General features: G+C 28.1%; 1 protein-coding gene across 2 annotated transcripts in view; it reads right to left on the bottom strand.

The window, feature by feature from the left end:
- Window positions 1-2915: 2915 nt before the first annotated feature.
- LOC141532589 (neurotrimin) overlaps window positions 2916-18557 on the bottom strand; it is a 358743-nt gene continuing 343101 nt past the window's right edge. For both annotated transcript variants that reach the window (XM_074251006.1, XM_074251005.1), the window contains 2 exons: window positions 9739-9907; window positions 2916-9163 (listed from right to left, as the gene is read on the bottom strand). In XM_074251006.1, the coding sequence (XP_074107107.1) occupies window positions 9072-9163; window positions 9739-9907 (261 nt within the window). In that variant the 3' untranslated portion in view covers window positions 2916-9071. The remainder of the gene's footprint in view (window positions 9164-9738; window positions 9908-18557) is intronic.

The following is an 18557-nucleotide window of genomic DNA, read 5'->3' on the forward strand; positions in this document are numbered from 1 at the left end:
TAATCTATTTTGAGCCAAATTAATAATTTAATTTATTTGAAGACAATTACTTAATTTATTAAATTTTAATAGATATTTCTTAACATTCAATCTATATGTATATAGGAGACTTTCTATAGATATAGTCACTCATCACGATACTTCTGAAACTATAAGATCTAGAGACTTGAGATTTGGCAGAAATATTTCTTTAGGCCAGCTAAGAACGGATTTTACAAAATTCCATCCACAAGGTTGCGGGGGCATTAACAATGAAAAATTGCCGTTTTTAAACTATCGCTCCTATCGACTCCAAATTTGGTAGGAATCTTCGGTAAGAGATGTAGAAATAATCTATAAACGAATTTTATGATATCTCACCTCACAGAGGGTTGCGGGGGTGGGTATTAACAATCAAAATTTTTATTTTTCAAGCTATAACTCCTACAGACTCCAAATTTTGTAGGGATTTTCTGTAAGTGATGAGAATAATTTATGAACGAATTTTACGATATTTTACCCCAAAGAGGATTGCAGGGACGTTAATAATGAAAAATTCCCGTTTTTAAATTATAGCTCCTATCGACTCCAAATTTGGTAGGAATCTTCTGTAAGAGATGTAGAAAAAGTCTATGGGTAAATTTTACGATAGCTCATCTCACAGAGATTTGCGAAGGTGGGTGTTAACATTAACAATTTTTAATTTCCAAGCTATAGCTCCCATAGACTCCAAATTCTCATTTCAAATTTTTTTCTTCATGTCAATTATGATTAATTTTTGAAAAAAAGCTATGCAAACATTATAATGATAACACATTGAAAGTTACAATGAATATTAGCTGGAATAATTACATGGATAAAAGGTATATGCTAATTCGATGAAATTTGGAATTTGTGAAAGTCAAAACCATACCCAAAGTCAAAAATTAAATTTCAAATTTAGAACTAAAAATACAATTTTATAAAACGCCCAGCGAAGCAAGCGGGTCACAGCTAGTGATTTATAATATTTTTATTAAAATAATAGAAGATGGAATGTCGCGCAAAAATAAACCACATCATAAATCGATAAGAGTGGTTTAAATTTCGCCCATTGACCTTGAACTTTAATTCGACAATTCAGTGATGATGATCTGATATATAACGGTAAATTTATTCTCAGCACTCCATTGTCCTAATTATAGTTATAGTCGAATCATTTAACTTGAAGGGAGATTGAAAAGTTTTATAAAGTTTTATAAATGAAAAGAGTATTTCGTTGAAAAATATACTCTAAATTATAATCGAATTATATTCTGAAATATAACTTTTGATTTATTTTTACACAACGATTTTTGACCGCTTTAATATTTCTCGTGTAAAAAAAAAACTTGTCCTAAAAGACTCATAAGCTTACTATAGGATCCTATATGTGACACAATTTAGGATATTTTAATGACACTAAACCGGAATCAAATTTAGATTTTAGAAATATATTGTCGTTACTGTTTGGAGAAAAAATATTGTAAAAAGTATTTTTCTGACATTTTTAGGACAATTTCATGATTATTTTAGGACACTTTAAAGACAATTCATACGGTACTTTTATGACATCGATGACGATTTTAGAAAATTCGAGGGGTCATTAGGTTTTTTTTAATGAAAACTTTATGATACTTTTTTAACGATTGTAGGATATCTTTGTGACAATTTTAGGATAATTTTGTGACAATTTATTTATTTATCATTTTATTTTTATTCATTTATTTATTTATTTTCAGTACACTTTAATCTTGAATTGTCTTTAAAGTGTCCTAAAATAGTCATAAAAGTGTCCTACACTGATAAAAAATTTAACTTGACTCAAGAGCAAGAATCTTGAACCAAGAATACAGTTTTGAAGAAAATGAATTCCTTGAACCAAGAAGAAAAGTTCACCAAAAGGAAGAGTTAAGAGAAAAAATTCTTGAGTTGAGAAAATTTTCTTGGCTTAAAAATTTTTCTTCTTGCTTCAAGAAATTAATTTTCTACAAAATAGTGTTCTAGATTCAAGATTCTAGCGCTTGAATTAAGTTAAATTTTTTATCAGTGTAAAAATGTCACCCAAATACTTTTTACAACATTTTTTTTCTCTGAGTATTAGCGAGAATATTTTTTTAAAATCTTCATTTGATTTCGGTTTGGTGTCATAAATTTATCATTAAAATGTCCTAAATTGTATCAGATTTAGGATTCTAAGCTTATGACTCTTTTAGAACAAGATTTTTTGTACACTCCTTGTCCGAATTTTCAAATTATTTTCATGAAACAACTTTTGAGCTTTGAATTCATTATATTTTTTTTTCTTTTTACATTTAACTTCGAATTTCGGGTCATTACTAAATAACAGCTTTTTGTCTTTGAATTCATTATAATTTTCTTTTTTACACTGATGGGTCTTGAAAACAATTTCCAAGAAGTTTAAAACTTCCTAAATCTTTCCGTTCTGACTCATTTGAGATTTCCAGCCGAGCTAAGTTTCAAAGTTTTTCATACTCAAAAGTTAATTAAGCTTAATTAATAAAAAAAAATTCAAACCACGATGTATTAAAAACTAGTTGAATTAGAATTCACATTATAATTTTATTTTCATTCTATTATTATAAAAACATAGTTTCAAAATTTTTCATTTCACTGGATGAAAAAAATTAAGTTTCTAATCTTTTATCTCGTATTTAGGTTCATAACATCAAATAAATAATCTCAATCCCAATTTTCGTAATAAAAACTATTTTTAATATCATTATTTAATTTAATTTAATATTATTTAATCTTTCGAAGGGTAAAAATTTGCATGGATTTTTCGGGAATTTCAGAGGTTGTATTTACTTAATTTAAAGAAGCATAAAAAATTAATTTCTCAAATAATAATATAGAATAATAAAATAAATTTAATTTGGCAGAATCACTTTCGATAATTTATTTTGTTTTCCATTTTTTATTTTGATGACAGATACAATATACACCGTGTTAACTAGATGAAACACTTACAATTAACTTTTTTTAAAATCTACTTAAAACATTATTTATGAGCGCATCAATAAAAGTTACTAGTATATAATAATATATATACCGTATTCAATGAGGTTTAGCATAAAAAAACCATTTTCAATAATAGTAATAATTATAATAGTTCTTATTATTATTATCTTTATCATCATCATCATTCGTTTATACTTTCAGCACATCGGGATGATTGCCAGATACTTTTAAACACAACAAAGTCGTGTCATGATTCATGATATATCGTACTTTATATATAATGAAATATTTACACTTATATACTTATGTCTAATAATTATATTATTTTATGTATATATTCAATAAATAATAATAATAATAATAATATTTCTTCTAGCTTTATTTATTTGTTTACTTTTGGACCAGATCCACTCTTAAAATCCTTATATTCCGAGTTTTATCTAATGATAAGGAGTCTAAGGTATGAATTGTTCGAGTCTTTGAAAGAGATCGGTAAATATCTGTGTAACCGATCTCGGGGTTTCAGAAAACGTCGTCACAGTAAGAAAAATTTACTTTTTTTCATTCAGTTTTATTTTGTTCTATTTTATTTAACTATACTTTTTTTCAATCCCTGTGACCCTTGTCCGCCGGTTCTGTTCGTATTTTTTATATTTTTCCGCTGAGTCTGCGCCGGCTTTTACTACAACTCATTTCTCTGTGAAAAACCGAGCAGAGAAACTCGAGTATCGGATATCTTAATCAAAAGAACTCGTTGGAACTCTACAGTCGCTTGACCTGTTTCCACGTAATTGGAGTTAACGTCTTTGCATTTATTTCTTTTTATTTTATGCATTATTTTACTTATAGAGTGTTTAAATTTTCCTATTATTATTCCTGGGTTTTAATTATCGCTTATCAGTCGGAGACCCTTGACCTTTAAACTTCAAACGTCAATCGTCAATTGTCAATTGTCAAGAGTAATTTTGAGATCATGCTTTACTTTGAAATATTTTAAACTGAGCAATTTTATTTATTGGTTTTTGCTTTTTATCTACCGACTGAACAACGCTTTGTTTTTTATTCTCACTTTTACACGTTCGAGAAACTAGTCGAGTTTAATGTCAAGGAACATTCGTGATAATTTACTATTTCTCAGGATTATTATTATTATTATTTTAATTATTATTTACAATTTAATATTAATCATTTGCACATAAAGCTTACACTGTTTAGACATAAAATTGGGCGCTGGTAACAATTCGACATTTTTATCACGGAAAAAAAATTTTTTTTTTTAACAAAAACATAATTTAATTTTTTTTTATTTTTTATTAATGATTTCATGATTAAGAGTGTCGAATTGTTCAGGTACATGTGCCCGAAGTAATTTCATTTTTTTTTTTAGAAAAGTTCCACTTAAAAATATTATTAATGATAGCTCATCATTTTTAAGTAATTAGGTTTATCAATTACAATAAAAAGAAGAAAAAAAAGAAATAAGGGATTTCGAGAGATAAGGAAATTAATTGATTAGTTACACTGTCATTATACATTTAGTCTATCGATTACAGGTTATTTATTGATATTCAATAACTTACGGTACTTATATATAATAACTTATCAATATAATTTTCAGCAGATTGCTTATCGTGTAAACGACCAGATTGAATCACTCTTAATATTCTCTCCGATTATTTAAAACTCGCTTATTATAATAATATGGAATATATTTATTTTTATAGTAACTCGAGCATCAGGAATGTCATGACGCGAATAAAGCTGGAAATAAATAATCGAGTAGTTTTAAATTACGTATAATTCAAAGTGGTATTTTTTTTATAGTTATATTGTACCAAAAAGGATAAAAAATAACACCAGACTAGTCAAAAGGGTCATTTGCAATACGAGGGGGTCATTACGTATTTATTAACTTTATTTTTTTTTAAATATGTTATTATTATTATTTATTTTATTGGGAAATAGTATTGTCGAGACGAACTAAACAACTAAAGATTTTTCTTAATAATAATAATACATATGTACAGTTGGATCCATTTAATAATAAAAAATTTTTATTTATTTTCAATGACCCAGAGAGCGAGACAAGAGTTAAAAAAGACATTATCGAGTCATTCATTTTTTATTTTAATTATTATTATTGTTATCGTTATTATTTATTTGATTTTAATCGTTATCATTATTTCTATCAGACTGTTGTGGACTGAGAAAATTTTAAATAAATAATCCAAACATTTAAAAGTCCCATAATAAAATTGAGATGAAATGTATGTGGCATCAAACTATTCGTAACGTGATTGGTCGAATATATCATGAGCATGAAAATATATGCAAACGCTATAGTAAGGCGCGCGCTTGCGCGCGCAAATTTGAATTCTAGTATCTTTAAAATTTAAATGCGCGCACGGAATTTACTAAAAGCTCATTTGCCCTACGTCTATTTCTTTGAAATAAAGAATTTTCCTCGTTAAATTTTTTATTCCTCAATAAAAATTCATCAACTATTCATCTCTTACTTATGCTCTACATATTTTATATTTACTCAAAAGACTAAGAGTTTTATTTCAATAACTTCAATTTTTATTTCTTTTTAACATAAATTTATCCTATCTAATCAAATCAACGAACTTGCTTTCATTTATTTCAAGACTAAGACCTTTTCTAGATAACTGTATTCTCCTACCCTCAAGAACTAACAGACACTTTATTTTATTGTGCGTATTTTTTCATTTTGTCAAATAATCCCCGTATAAATTTCTTATAAACTAAAAACCCGACTCTTAAAAAAAGTCTTTTAAATTTTACAGCATCAATTTAAAAAATAAAAAAAAGACATCTATTTAATTTTTTACAAAAATTACGCCTAGTACCCTTGACCAAAAAAATAAAATTACATCCTTAAACTCACAATTTTTTTTTTGTCCATTAAAATTATTCTTTTACCTAAAAAATTAAAAACATTTTTATAACTTATCCCTCGTGAAATTTTTTTACTCGTTAACGGTAATGAGAACGCACTCGCAATAAAATAAGACAAGTGTCTTCAAGTTGAGACGTATACACAAGAGAGGAGTTTTCTGCAGTGTAGTAGTGGATGCAATGATGAGATGAGAGTTTTGTTGCACTTGTTTTCTCTACGTGCTAGTCTTCCGTACTCCCATACTACTTATATTATATCGCAGCACGATTACGATCTTTTTCTGCGTCTGGTCACGAACAATAATGGACGTGAAAAAAATTTTTTAATAACCAGACTTTATTTTACGTATGAGAAAAAAAAATATCAACTTTTTTAGCTATCATTTGGATAAATTGAACTGCAACATGATTCCATTAAAAAGCAAATAACAAATAAAAATAATACTTTTTGCGCGAAGCTCAGCAAGCATTACTGTTCCACTGTTTTGGCATATTAAGGTCACAAGGGGTTTTACTTTTTTATTTCAGACTGCCACGTACAGTACGAATTGATGTATCCTACCGGTACTCATCTTCTGGGACGAAATAAAATGCAAAGCAAATAAATAAAAATAATTAGAGGTGCAATTTTACGAGGTTAAATAATTCTGTTTTATTTCATAATCTCAACACTTTTATAATATTTACGAAAATTATATGTATGGAGGAAAATTAATCCAGAACTGGATTTATAAAATTACTCGAGAGCGGAATTTCAATTAACTAAAAATACGTATAACATATTTATAAATTTTAAATAATCACCATCTCCATTAAAAATATTAAAATTTATTAATGAATTACTCTTATCAGTTCTTAAAAATATTTATGATTTATTTCGATAATTAAAAATTCGAAGATGAAAATTGAAATTTCTTCGAAAGTAATTGGGGTTTTAAAATACTGAAGTGAATTCAAAGCGCGTCTTTAGGCGCCATTTTGTGATTCCTTGCTGCGATTTCATCTTGTTTTAGTCTTCGAATATCAAATAATAAAATATAAATATTATAAATAATTTATATTCATTTTATCGTCAAATTTTCTCAGTCACAAGAATCTTTTTGTTAGAATTTATCTTAATTATTTTATTATATACCTGACGTTAATTATCTGAGTGGTCATATATATAATATACATATATGAATGTCGACTCGCTTCGTAGAGAATGTCAGCGCCAGTAGTGATGGATTCGGTAACTAAATTCTACAGATATAAAATTTTATTTTATACAATAAAAAATAAAAATCAAATTTTCTAATTAGTGATTTTATTTTTGTACTAAAAATTTTTCAAATTAATTACACGCTGATAGAAGAGTTTATTAGCTAATAGAGGATTTTATTAGCTGTTAATAAATTTATTTAATCAGGAAAAATTTATTTATTTATTTAATTAATTATATTTATTAAAAGGTAAAAAACCTTTGTCTGCAGTCTCGGTTCTAATATTAAATTAATAATTTATATTATATTGTACCAAATAAAATATTCCATGGAAAAATCCATCACTATTTCTTTTGTTATATTTTTTACATTAAAAAATTATTAATTAACTTGATCTATTAGAATTTTTAATTTATAGAAATTACACGGAAAAAAGTAAACTGTAAAATTCACTCGGATTTCGGTAAATTTTTATAGTTTCAAACAGTAAAGCGGACATCAGGGTGGCAAAAAATATAAATACTACAGAACTCAATGAAGAAAGTGTAAAAGCCACAATTTATAATTTAGTATCGAAAATAAGTGATAAGTAGCAGTCACTACGATAAATAACGACTCTATCATCTTAAAAAATTACAGTTTCAAACAGTAAAAATTGCCGTTTCAATATATAGTCCATAGTATGAGGAGAAGGGGAACTCAGATAAGGAGAAGGGGGTCTTACTCTGGGAGAAATTAACATTTGAAACAATAAAAATTCTACTCTGAAAATATATATTTTACCAGTCCAAGCAAGTCAATAATTATAGTTTCATTTTTAGCGTTGCGTTTAAAATTTACCATTTTACTTTGTAAATATTGACGCTGTTTGTATAAAAAATTTACCTACTGTATTTTATACTTGTTACATATCATGCGATAATTTTTTAGTCAAAATTCTTAATTTTTATACTTTAACATTTTCGACATTCACATTGCGAATATTACTGTTTGAAATAGTATTTTTTCCATGTAAAGAATAAATTGTATCATTTAAACGATAAATATTACATAGTAATTATTGAAATCACGATTTTACTGTTTAAAATGGTAATTTTTAGCAGTTTATCATTACTTATTATAAATCGACTATTATTTATTACAATTTACTTTTTTCCGTGTGCACGGAAAGAACAAGACGATACTGGATATCATCCCAGATTATACTCAGTGATATCTGTAGTGAAAAAATTTTTTAGATAGTAGCTAGTATAATCCAGATTATACTGGGTGATATCTGGATTATACGCATTGTAATCTCGATTATACTAGTTACTATGTGAAATTTGTTTTCACTCAGTATAATTTGGGATGATATCCATTGTCATCTTGTTCTTTCCGTGTAGGGGATTAAAAAAAAAGTCAAAATGGAATTTTGACCCTCAATTTTTATTCAAAGGCCCAACTAAAATTTTATTAACCGTTAATAAATACTATTTAATCAATTCTTAATTAATTTTGTTAAATTAAAAATCAAAAAATTTTTCTATCAGTGCATAATTAAAAACCATTTTGTACGCCTTAGGTTATGATAATATTAATAAAAACTTCTACAGAACTTAAATAAATATTCAGAGAGGGCGCTGAGGTCAGTTCTGCACGGAACGAATGCATGTTAAAATTCCTCTGAGTAATAATAGATCCTTTATATTAATGTTAACTAGCCTCATTATTATCATAATAATTATTTTAACCCTCGAACGTTTGCATCTCTTTCGATTGTATTATCGTATAGTACATCCTTACGTAACTAAATGTACGATATATTTATATATATTTATATTTATAATCATATCCATATATAAATTAATAGTCACAATAATAATAATTATAATATATAATTTATACAGAGACCTTTGAACAAAAGGTCTAATGCATGTCAGTATTGCACTGGATTTATAAGATTTACCGGAACACAAAAGTAAAATAATTTTAATAGAGCAGTAGACAGAGGCATAGGAGGAGCGAGTAAAATCGTGGTTGCTTCGCTTGACCACCATGCTGCATTGCCGCAGGATACTCTCCTGAAACATAGGAACACACTACAAATATCTGTTTCTATTTCTATTAATGCTTGTTATTGTTATTATATTAATTTGTTTTCAAACAACTTTCCGGCATTTTGAGTGTACGCAGTTATTATTATTATTATTATTATTATTATTATTATTATTATTATTTTGATCTTAAATGCTCAGGGGGGTTATCCCCGGAGTCCGATTCTCCGAGGGCCCAGCCTGAGCTCCATCCGTTACTGCTGGACCACTCCGCACAAGGCGGTTAGTGATCACTTATTATTATTATTATTATTAAACTAAAATTATTATTATTAATAAAGACAACGGAAAATCCTTTTAATTTAGCTATTGTTATTGTTATCGTTAACTTATAGAATATAGATGCTTTTAAAGCCAGACTTTGAAAGAGGAATTTTTTCAGTCGGTTTTAATTCAGACATTGTCTTCAAAAGAGATAAAAAATCTATCTATTGAATTATTGTATGATGTCAGGGGCAGAAACTCGGTAGTCAAGCTGCTGAGCAGAATTGATCGGTCATTGAAAATGGTAAGACATTATTTAAGTTTTTGTTGGTGCTCACCATTGAGGACGTGAACGGTAATCGACTTCGGTTGAGCGTTGCTTGGATTGCAAGTGTATTGTCCCGAGTCAGAGGGCTTGGCATGTTGAACCAGCAAAAAACTTGTCGTACTGTCACCCTTCTCCGTTACTACTGAGACGCCACCTCTGCTCGAGTCGTAGCTTATTATCTGGAAGTATAATTATTATTCTATGGTTAGTTTTTATTTTATTTGAGTTGTTAGAATTTTTTTGGACTTGTGAAAATAATCATTGATGTTGCCAATTTTCATTATTGGCTTCATATTGGCATGTATGGCTTGATGTGATTAAATATGAGCATATCGGAATATATATGACAGTAAAAAATAATTTTTCTGTAAATGTGTGTCAATAAACAAGTCGTATTTAATAAAAATAGGTTTAGTAGCAATAAAAATTGATTAAGCTAAAGAAACAATTGAAGATAAGCTCCTGAAAAGAGGAATAGTATTATTTTGATTTTAAAACTTAAGGTAGTTGTCATGATACAATATTGTCAAAATATTAGAGATTATAAGCGCCGCAAAAGTATATGAGCTTGTAGCTAAGTAATCCATAATTTTTAAGCAAGACTACCCGTCAAGAAGCAACACATACAATTGCTTCCATCCAACTCTGTAGATATATACTTTTTCATAAATTGTTAAACTTGAATCCGTTATTTATGAATAACTAGCTGTTACTCGCCCGCTTCGCTGGGCATTTTATAGAATTGTAGTTTTAGATCTAAATTTAAAATTTAATTAAAGTATTGTTTTGACTTTCACAAATTCCAAATTTCATTGAATTACCATATACCTTTTATCCATGTAATTATTCCAGATAATATTCATTGTAACTTTCAATGTATAATAATTATAATGTTTGCGTGGCTTTTTTTCAAAAATTAATAATAATTGAAACGAAGAGAAAAATTTGAAAAGAGAATTTGGAGTCTACAGGAGCTATAGCTTGGAAATTAAAAATTTTTAATGTTAACACCCACCTTCGCAAACCCCTGTGAAATGAGCTATCGTAAAATTTGCCCATAGACTTTTTCTACATTTCTTACAGAAGATTCCTACCAATTTGGAGTCGATAGGAGCTATAATTTAAAAACGGGAATTTTTCATTATTAACGACCCCGCAATCCTCTTTGGGGTAGAATATCGTAAAATTCGTTCATAAATTATTTTTTCATCACTTACAGAGAATTTCTACAAAATTTGAAGTCTGTAGGAGTTATAGCTTGAAAATTAAAAATTTTGATTGTTAATACCCACTCCCGCAACCCTCTGTGAGGTGAGATATCGTAAAATTCGTTTATAGATTAATTTCTACATTTCTTACCGAAGATTCCTACCAAATTTGGAGTCGATAGAAGCTATAGTTTAAAAACGGGAATTTTTCATTGTAAACGCCCCCGCGACCCCCCTTGTGGGTGAAATTTTGTAAAATCCGTTCTTAGCTGACCTCTACTCGACGAAAGGAATATTCCTGCCAAATTTCAAGTTTTTAGGTCTTATAGTTCCAGAGATATCGTAATGAGTGACTATATCTATAGAAAGTCTCCTATATATATATATATATATATATATATATAGATTAGACGGTCAAAAATTAAAAAAAATTTTTTTTAAACTCACAACAACTATATTAAAAGATTGTCGGCTTTTTCAAAGTTTCTGGCAGTTAGTTTTTTTTTTATAACTAAGAAACTCGTACATAACTGCAGAGAGCGTCTTCAATCAATGTTAATAATCCAATTTTTAATTGAATTGATCTCGAGTTACAGGAGGTCAATCGACTCTAAACTTTAAGGGTTATTGTATCATCATGTTCTTAATAAGTATACAAAAATTTAGAATTTTTTGACGGTATGCTTTAGTTAGTTTAGTTTAAAAATCTTTATTTGATATTTATAATTTACAAGTTACAATTTTATTGTACATTGTATGCAATATAATAATTAATTTTGGTTCCCATTTGTGCAACATAACCCAATGGATAATAGATTTATTTACATTATAATATAATTAAGTGTTTTGACTAGAAGGTGGACTGTTTTATTTAGGAAAAAAGAAAAGTAAAAAAACCCTATGCAATGTTCGGTATGTCTTAACCACGATAACTACCTTAACAACTCAAACTTAACTCACTTGTAGCGAGATAGTTCAGCGGTCATGCGCCACCTATCGGAGATTAGGAAATTCTAACATTATTTTGGTCTAAAAATAATGTATTGCCATATCAGGCCATGTATGACACGTTAAAAAATTTTTTCAGTAATTTAATATTACGTGATATTTAATCACAAAACTAATCTGTTACAAAAAGTTACCAAAATATTTAAACGATCAAATTTTGAACATAAAAACTATATTTAATTTATTCTCAAAAGTAGAGGATACAATAATTCAATTGTTGCGGATGTATTATTTCGCTGTGTTTTGTTACAATTTATAACTTCAACCTCATAATTTTTCATTCAAATTGTCATCACTAAAATACTAAATTAGTAAATAATAATGGTGAATTGTTTTGATCAAAATTAGTTTTCACCAGATACATTATTTCTAATGACTGTCAAATAAATAATGCTTTTCAAAATCATTAATCTTCCATACGTTTATTAGTTATTGATTATTATATTAAAAAATACAGTAAAAAACTTGATATATAAATAGAGAATTATCTAGAATGTTTACCTAATTATTTTTTTTTCCAATTAATCTAATTTTCATATTTTTTTACGTTATTATTCTTGACTACAAAAACTTGAAGAAATATGTTCGAGAGTATTATAACTATACAGCTATAACTAACCCAATTAAATAAAACGAATAGAAATGAACAATTACAAAATTAATTGTAAAATTAAATTTTTCGGAATTTTGATTTTATTTATTCAACTAAGGTAAAAGACCCAGTTATTGACACTGACCTAGTTATTGATACTTGCAATTTTTTTTAATTAAAAAAAAACAAATTGACTTTAATAAATTAATAAATATAATTTATGAATTATTAATTTTCAAGATAATTGGTTTTTTGAGAACATTTTATTTTTTTAATTGAAATAAAATTGCAAGTGTCAAACAGCTAGGACAGTGTCAATAACTGGATCTTGTACCTTATTATTTTCACAAGAAATTTAACTCTTGAAACATAAAGTAGATCAATATTGTTTTATGCAATGTTATTTAATCTAGAAATCAATCAATTGAGAGGCAATATCTTATTTCTCTCAATTAAAATTTTGAAAAGTTCTTAATTATTAAATTAAAATTAAAAAAATTAAGTTTCAAATTCGTAAACATTAAGATTTTCAATTAAATCAAGAGAAATAATTGTACATAACTTATGACGGAATTTTGCTGTGTTAATTCTAAAAAGAAATTTCTCCTTAGCTTCCAAAGTTAAATTAATAATAGACTTAAATTTTTTCCACCTCTAGCGTTATTAAATAACAAATTAACTCCTTGGCTTATTAATTATACATTTTAATGAAATTCAATATAAATTTAAGTCCATTACCAGCTTTGAAGTCCAAAGTTTTCTCAAGGTATTAAATTTCCTAAAAGAAATTAAGATTAAAATTAAAAAGAAAACAGGGAAACAGATATTTAAAAAAATAGATAAATAAATAAAATGTATTGAGACTTTAATTGCCATCGACTAAACAAACGACAAAAAAAGTGGAGAATAAACATTAGATAAAAAAAACTAATTTAATGACTGTCATACGTATGCCGAAGTAAAATAAAGTACAAAGAATGAGTTTCTGTAAACACTTTTTGCGAATTAATAATAGATACATTGGAATTGTCTGGGATAAAAGAGGTGCTTGAAAAGTCTCACGTCTCATTTCTCCTGAGGATAATGTAAGCATTCGAGTAAGAAGAGCTAGCTGGTAGCACCAGAAAACGACTAAGAAGAAAAAGACGTAGGAGAAGAAAGTAAGAATGGAAATGAAAAGAAAAATAACTCCCTCGAATCCCGGAAGATGAGAGGCGTCTGAAGAACGTTTTGCTAAGCATCAACGTTTCATGTTCTCGACATGCGCGTGTTGTACTTTACCATCTCAATGCGTGTTTGTCGTGTGCTTCACCTCTACTGTCATGCACCCGGGCATTCATTTCGACGGCAGCGTGTGTACAGCGGAGACAAATTCAAAGAAAATAACTTTTTTTAAATATTTACTTCAATGAATAAAATTTGGAACTTACTTGATTTTATTTTATTTTATTTTTTTTTAAGTATATCTTCGACCTAAAGAGACCAGTGACCTCAAATCGGGCGTGGCTCACTATTTTTTTTTTTTTTAAATCTTCAAATTTTGTCTCCGGCGTATTTATGTATAATAAAACTAGATGTAACGTGCGCACGCAAGTGCGCGTCTGAATGTTTACATATATTTTCCTGCTTATGATATATTTAACCAATCACATTAAGAATAAATTGGCTTCAAATAGATATTTTATCTCAATTTTATTTTTTTAATTATTTTATTTTATTTTTGTGCCAAGACAAAAAATACATAATACATAAAATATTAGTTTACACATGTGTCAAGTGACAATTAAAGATTTTAAGTTGAAGTTAATATCATTAGAAAGGTCTCGGCATAAGTTTGTGCCTTTTAAGGTTTCATATGCTTTCCAGAGATAATTAATTTATTATGATAAGTTTTGGAGTAGTTATAAATAGATTAAAATTTTGTACTCGATAAAATTTTTTTGTTTGTTCATTTTGTTTTGTAACGGGCATATATTTATTATACAATAAATTTCTTTAGTGAAATTTAGTGCTATTAGAAAGATTGTAATTTGAATTTATACACTGATAAAAAAATTAACTTGACTCAAGAGTCAAAATCTTGAACTAAGAATACCATTCTGAAGAAAATGATTTTTTTAAATCAAGAGAATAAATTCTTGAGTAATTATTCTTGGTCTAAGAAAATTTTATTGTTTTAAGAATTTTTTATCTTGACTCAAGAAAATCATTATGTATCATAATGATACATTGCAATATAATTAAATGCAGTATTTTCGATTTTTTCCAAAATCTCCCTTAGCTAGACCTTATTACCCGCCGGTACCTTATATTGTAATTAAAAATATCGAAAAATAATTAACTCAAAGTTCTTTTATTCATAATTAAAAATTCTCAGCAGACATTAGTGTCTGTAGGTCGTTAGTTTAAATGAACTTGTCTACGTGCTTTTAATGTAATTTGACTTTTTAGACTCATCATTGTCTGACTAAAGTAAATTCTTCACTACTGAGATGAATATCAAAGTCCCTTTTTTCAAGCGTTTAGTTGAGATTTACCTTAACTTTAAGGAAAGATGCAGAGAAATCTCGAAATAAACTTTCAAGGGCTCGAAATTTCTGGAATTGATTTTCAAGAGCGGATCCTATTAGGTATGTCAATAGTTGGGACGTCAGTGAGTTAGAGCGGAAGATACTTGCTCGACGAAAATAGTTTAATTCAAGTGAACAAGTTTACTTATTCACCCAAAAGCTCAAGCTTAAATCAAACTATTTTATTCTTATTCTTATTTTTATTTATTTTTTTTTTTTTGGTTAAAGATTAAATTGTGATTAATGTCGTTGAAAATTGAATAACATGATCGGATGAAAAGGATAATTGTGGAAGGAAATTTTAAAATATATGAATTTAAGTTCGAGTTACAACCAACTAGTTTGTTTTTAATTAAAAATAAAATCAAGTTGAGCAATTAAACTTTAAACAAGTTTGAATTCGTTTAATTTGAAATCCCGTTCTATACAATTACGCATACCCTAATAACAATTCTTACTCATCAAACTAGTACAAATTTTCTTCAAAGTAAAGCTGAGAAGTTACGTATAAATACTCCGTTAATTAGCTTTGTACATTCGAGTCCACGTTGCTTGGTATACTCTCTCTTTTATTACTTCACTCTAACCACTTATTATATAAACTCCGTGCGTCGCTCATTAAAATATTTTCAAATACTTTTTTATTTTTATCCCGCTTTTATATTTTTAATTAGTTATTCATATTATGCGTAAAAATTCTGACTCAATTTGATGATAGTGATGTTGATGAACAAATGTTAAGAACAGTTATTAAGGTTGCACGGACAGTAAGGTTGCCCATAAATCATAAAGTACCGGCGGGTAATAAGGCCTCGCAAAGGGAAATTTAAAAAAAAATTGAAAATATTGCATTTAATTATTGCAATGTATCATTAATTTTTAAATTAATACATTAGTCATAAAATATAATGGAGTATATTATTTTAAATAGCATTTCTATCACTTAGACCTTATTACCCCTGGATATTTTAATAGTTAAAAATCTATATATATGTATAGGAGACTTTCTATAGATATAGTCACTCATCACGATATCTCTCGAAGTATAAGACCTAGAGACTTGAAATTTGGCAGGAATATTCCTTTCGCCGAGTAGAGGTCAGCTAAGAACGGATTTTACGAAATTCCACCCACAAGGGGGGTTGCAGGGGGGTTAACAATGAAAAATTCCCGTTTTCAAACTATAGCTCCTATCGACTTCAAATTTGGTAGGAATCCTTTGTAAGAGATGTAGAAATAATATATCAATGAATTTTACGATATCTTACCCCACAGTGGGTTGCGGGCGTAGGTATAAACAATGAAAATTTTTAATTTCCAAGCTATAGCTCCTATAGACTCCAAATTTAATAGAAGTCGTCTACATGTGATACAAAAATGATCTAAGAACGGATTTTACACCGAATCACCTCCAATAAAGATCGCGGGGGTGGGTGTTAACAATAAAAAATCTTAATTTTTAAAATATAGCTTGAAAAAGCTGCAAATTTGGTAAGAATCTTTTATTTGTCATGTAGAGATCATCTCAATACGGATTTCAATAAATTCTACTTCCGATTCGATGGAATATGGAACCTATGCAAGTCAAAATAATACTCCAATTGAATTTCAAGTCTAGATGTAAAACTACAATTCTATAAAGTGCCCAGCGGAGCGGGCGGGTAACAGCCAGTAAGTCATAAATATATAATATTTATAAAATTTTATATCAGTTAAAATTTGATCGACCATTGATATTTAAAATGAAATAATGTAATAAATTGAAATAGAAGTATTGATACCGGAATTTTTTAACAAGTAATAAATTACGCCTTAGAATAATAAGCGAAAAAGTTTTAGATGAATAGACACAATTTATCACATTAAATTTGATTGAATAATTGGACGGAAAAAAAGTAAAACAAGTTTTATTAGCAAAATTTGGGTAACTGGGTAGTAGAAATAAATTTATTCATTGCGGAAAACTATTTGATATAGATGGTGAAAGAAATAGCACAGCAGAGCATGTATACGTATATACGTGCATTATACTCTTCTATTGAATAAAATGAGGAAGCGTATAGAGTATAGAGTATGGAGTTAGTGAAACTGCAGCTGGGTGGAATAACATCGTCTGGCCAGAACGAATTGCTATTGCCGTTGGGAATCAATGAAACGCGCGATTATTCAACTCCATGGAATTTGCTGTTCGGCAATTTGGCAGTGTGCAGTGTGCTATACTATACAGTGAGTTGAGATTGTGACCTTCTCCGTGAATTTTTGGCCGTCTTCCAAGACTCACTCGCCCGCTCGCGCACTCTACAATATCCGAAACTCTTGAGCTTCCGATCCAAAACCGAAAGGTGTACAATACTTAATACTTATATTAGTCAGATAGAGAATAAGAGCCACGTATTTTTTCTTCTTTCCACCTTCTCTGTCCTTGTTTGTGAGTTTTTTTTCTTCTTTAATTTTTTATTTTTTTCCTTCTTGCTTGGCCAGGCGCGACTTGGCCAGAGAATCTTTCTTATAATTGGCTTTTTACTTAGTGTCATCTTATTTTTCAGTAGAGGTAAGAGCCATTCAATCGATACGATCCGAACTAACGAGAGTTCTCGTAATAATATTATTCAAGTAGTTTTTAAATCAAGTAAAATTATTTAAGAAGATACATTACTTACGGTCTGACTGCTCATCGATTTTACTACTTGATCTTTTCTTACTTCACTACTAATTTAATTTTTATTATCATTTCAATTATAATTCTGCATTTTTTTCTCAAAATAAAAAAAAATAACAATAATTATAATAATTCTCTAAAATAAATAACTCGTGAAAATTTATTGAAGGAAATTATAATTAATATAAATTAATTAGAAATGAACATGCATAAATATTCTCATAGGGATTGAAACAAATTAAAAGCTGTAGCAACATCGAATTAATGATATATTTAATTAAAATAAAGTTATAATTTACAACTATTAAATTTACCCATTATTGAAAACTGATATTAATTTATAGAAAACATGAATACGAGATGACTCGAATTACAATCCACGCTAACGACTTACTTTTTTATTTTCCTTTTTTTTTAAATCAATCCAATGATACTTTTTAACGACTACAAGTTATTGTTAAAAACGCAAAAAGGTCACCTTAATTGATTTCATTTTATCGGTTTATTCTCGTCTATGCGGTATAACAACTCAACGGTAATGAGTTACAACGTGATAATTGAGTAAATAAATAACTTTGAAATGTTATTGAATAATTAATTAGCTATTAGCTCACTGGAGGGTAAGTAGAAGCGAGAGAGGCTTTATAGTGTAAACTTTAAGTGTTGTGCGAAATATGATCAAGTATCTCATAAGCTCTTGGTCAATCTTAGTGTTCTTAATGGATCTCGTGGAGTGGAGCGAAGTGAACTCGGGTAAAATTACCAATTTGCTTCATCATCTCTTCTGAGTGT

The sequence above is a fragment of the Cotesia typhae genome, unplaced genomic scaffold, assembly GCF_013202065.1.
Source record: "Cotesia typhae breed Kobodo isofemale line unplaced genomic scaffold, CoteBio_Ctyphae contig_65, whole genome shotgun sequence".
In the NCBI taxonomy this organism is placed as follows: Eukaryota; Metazoa; Arthropoda; class Insecta; order Hymenoptera; family Braconidae; genus Cotesia; species Cotesia typhae.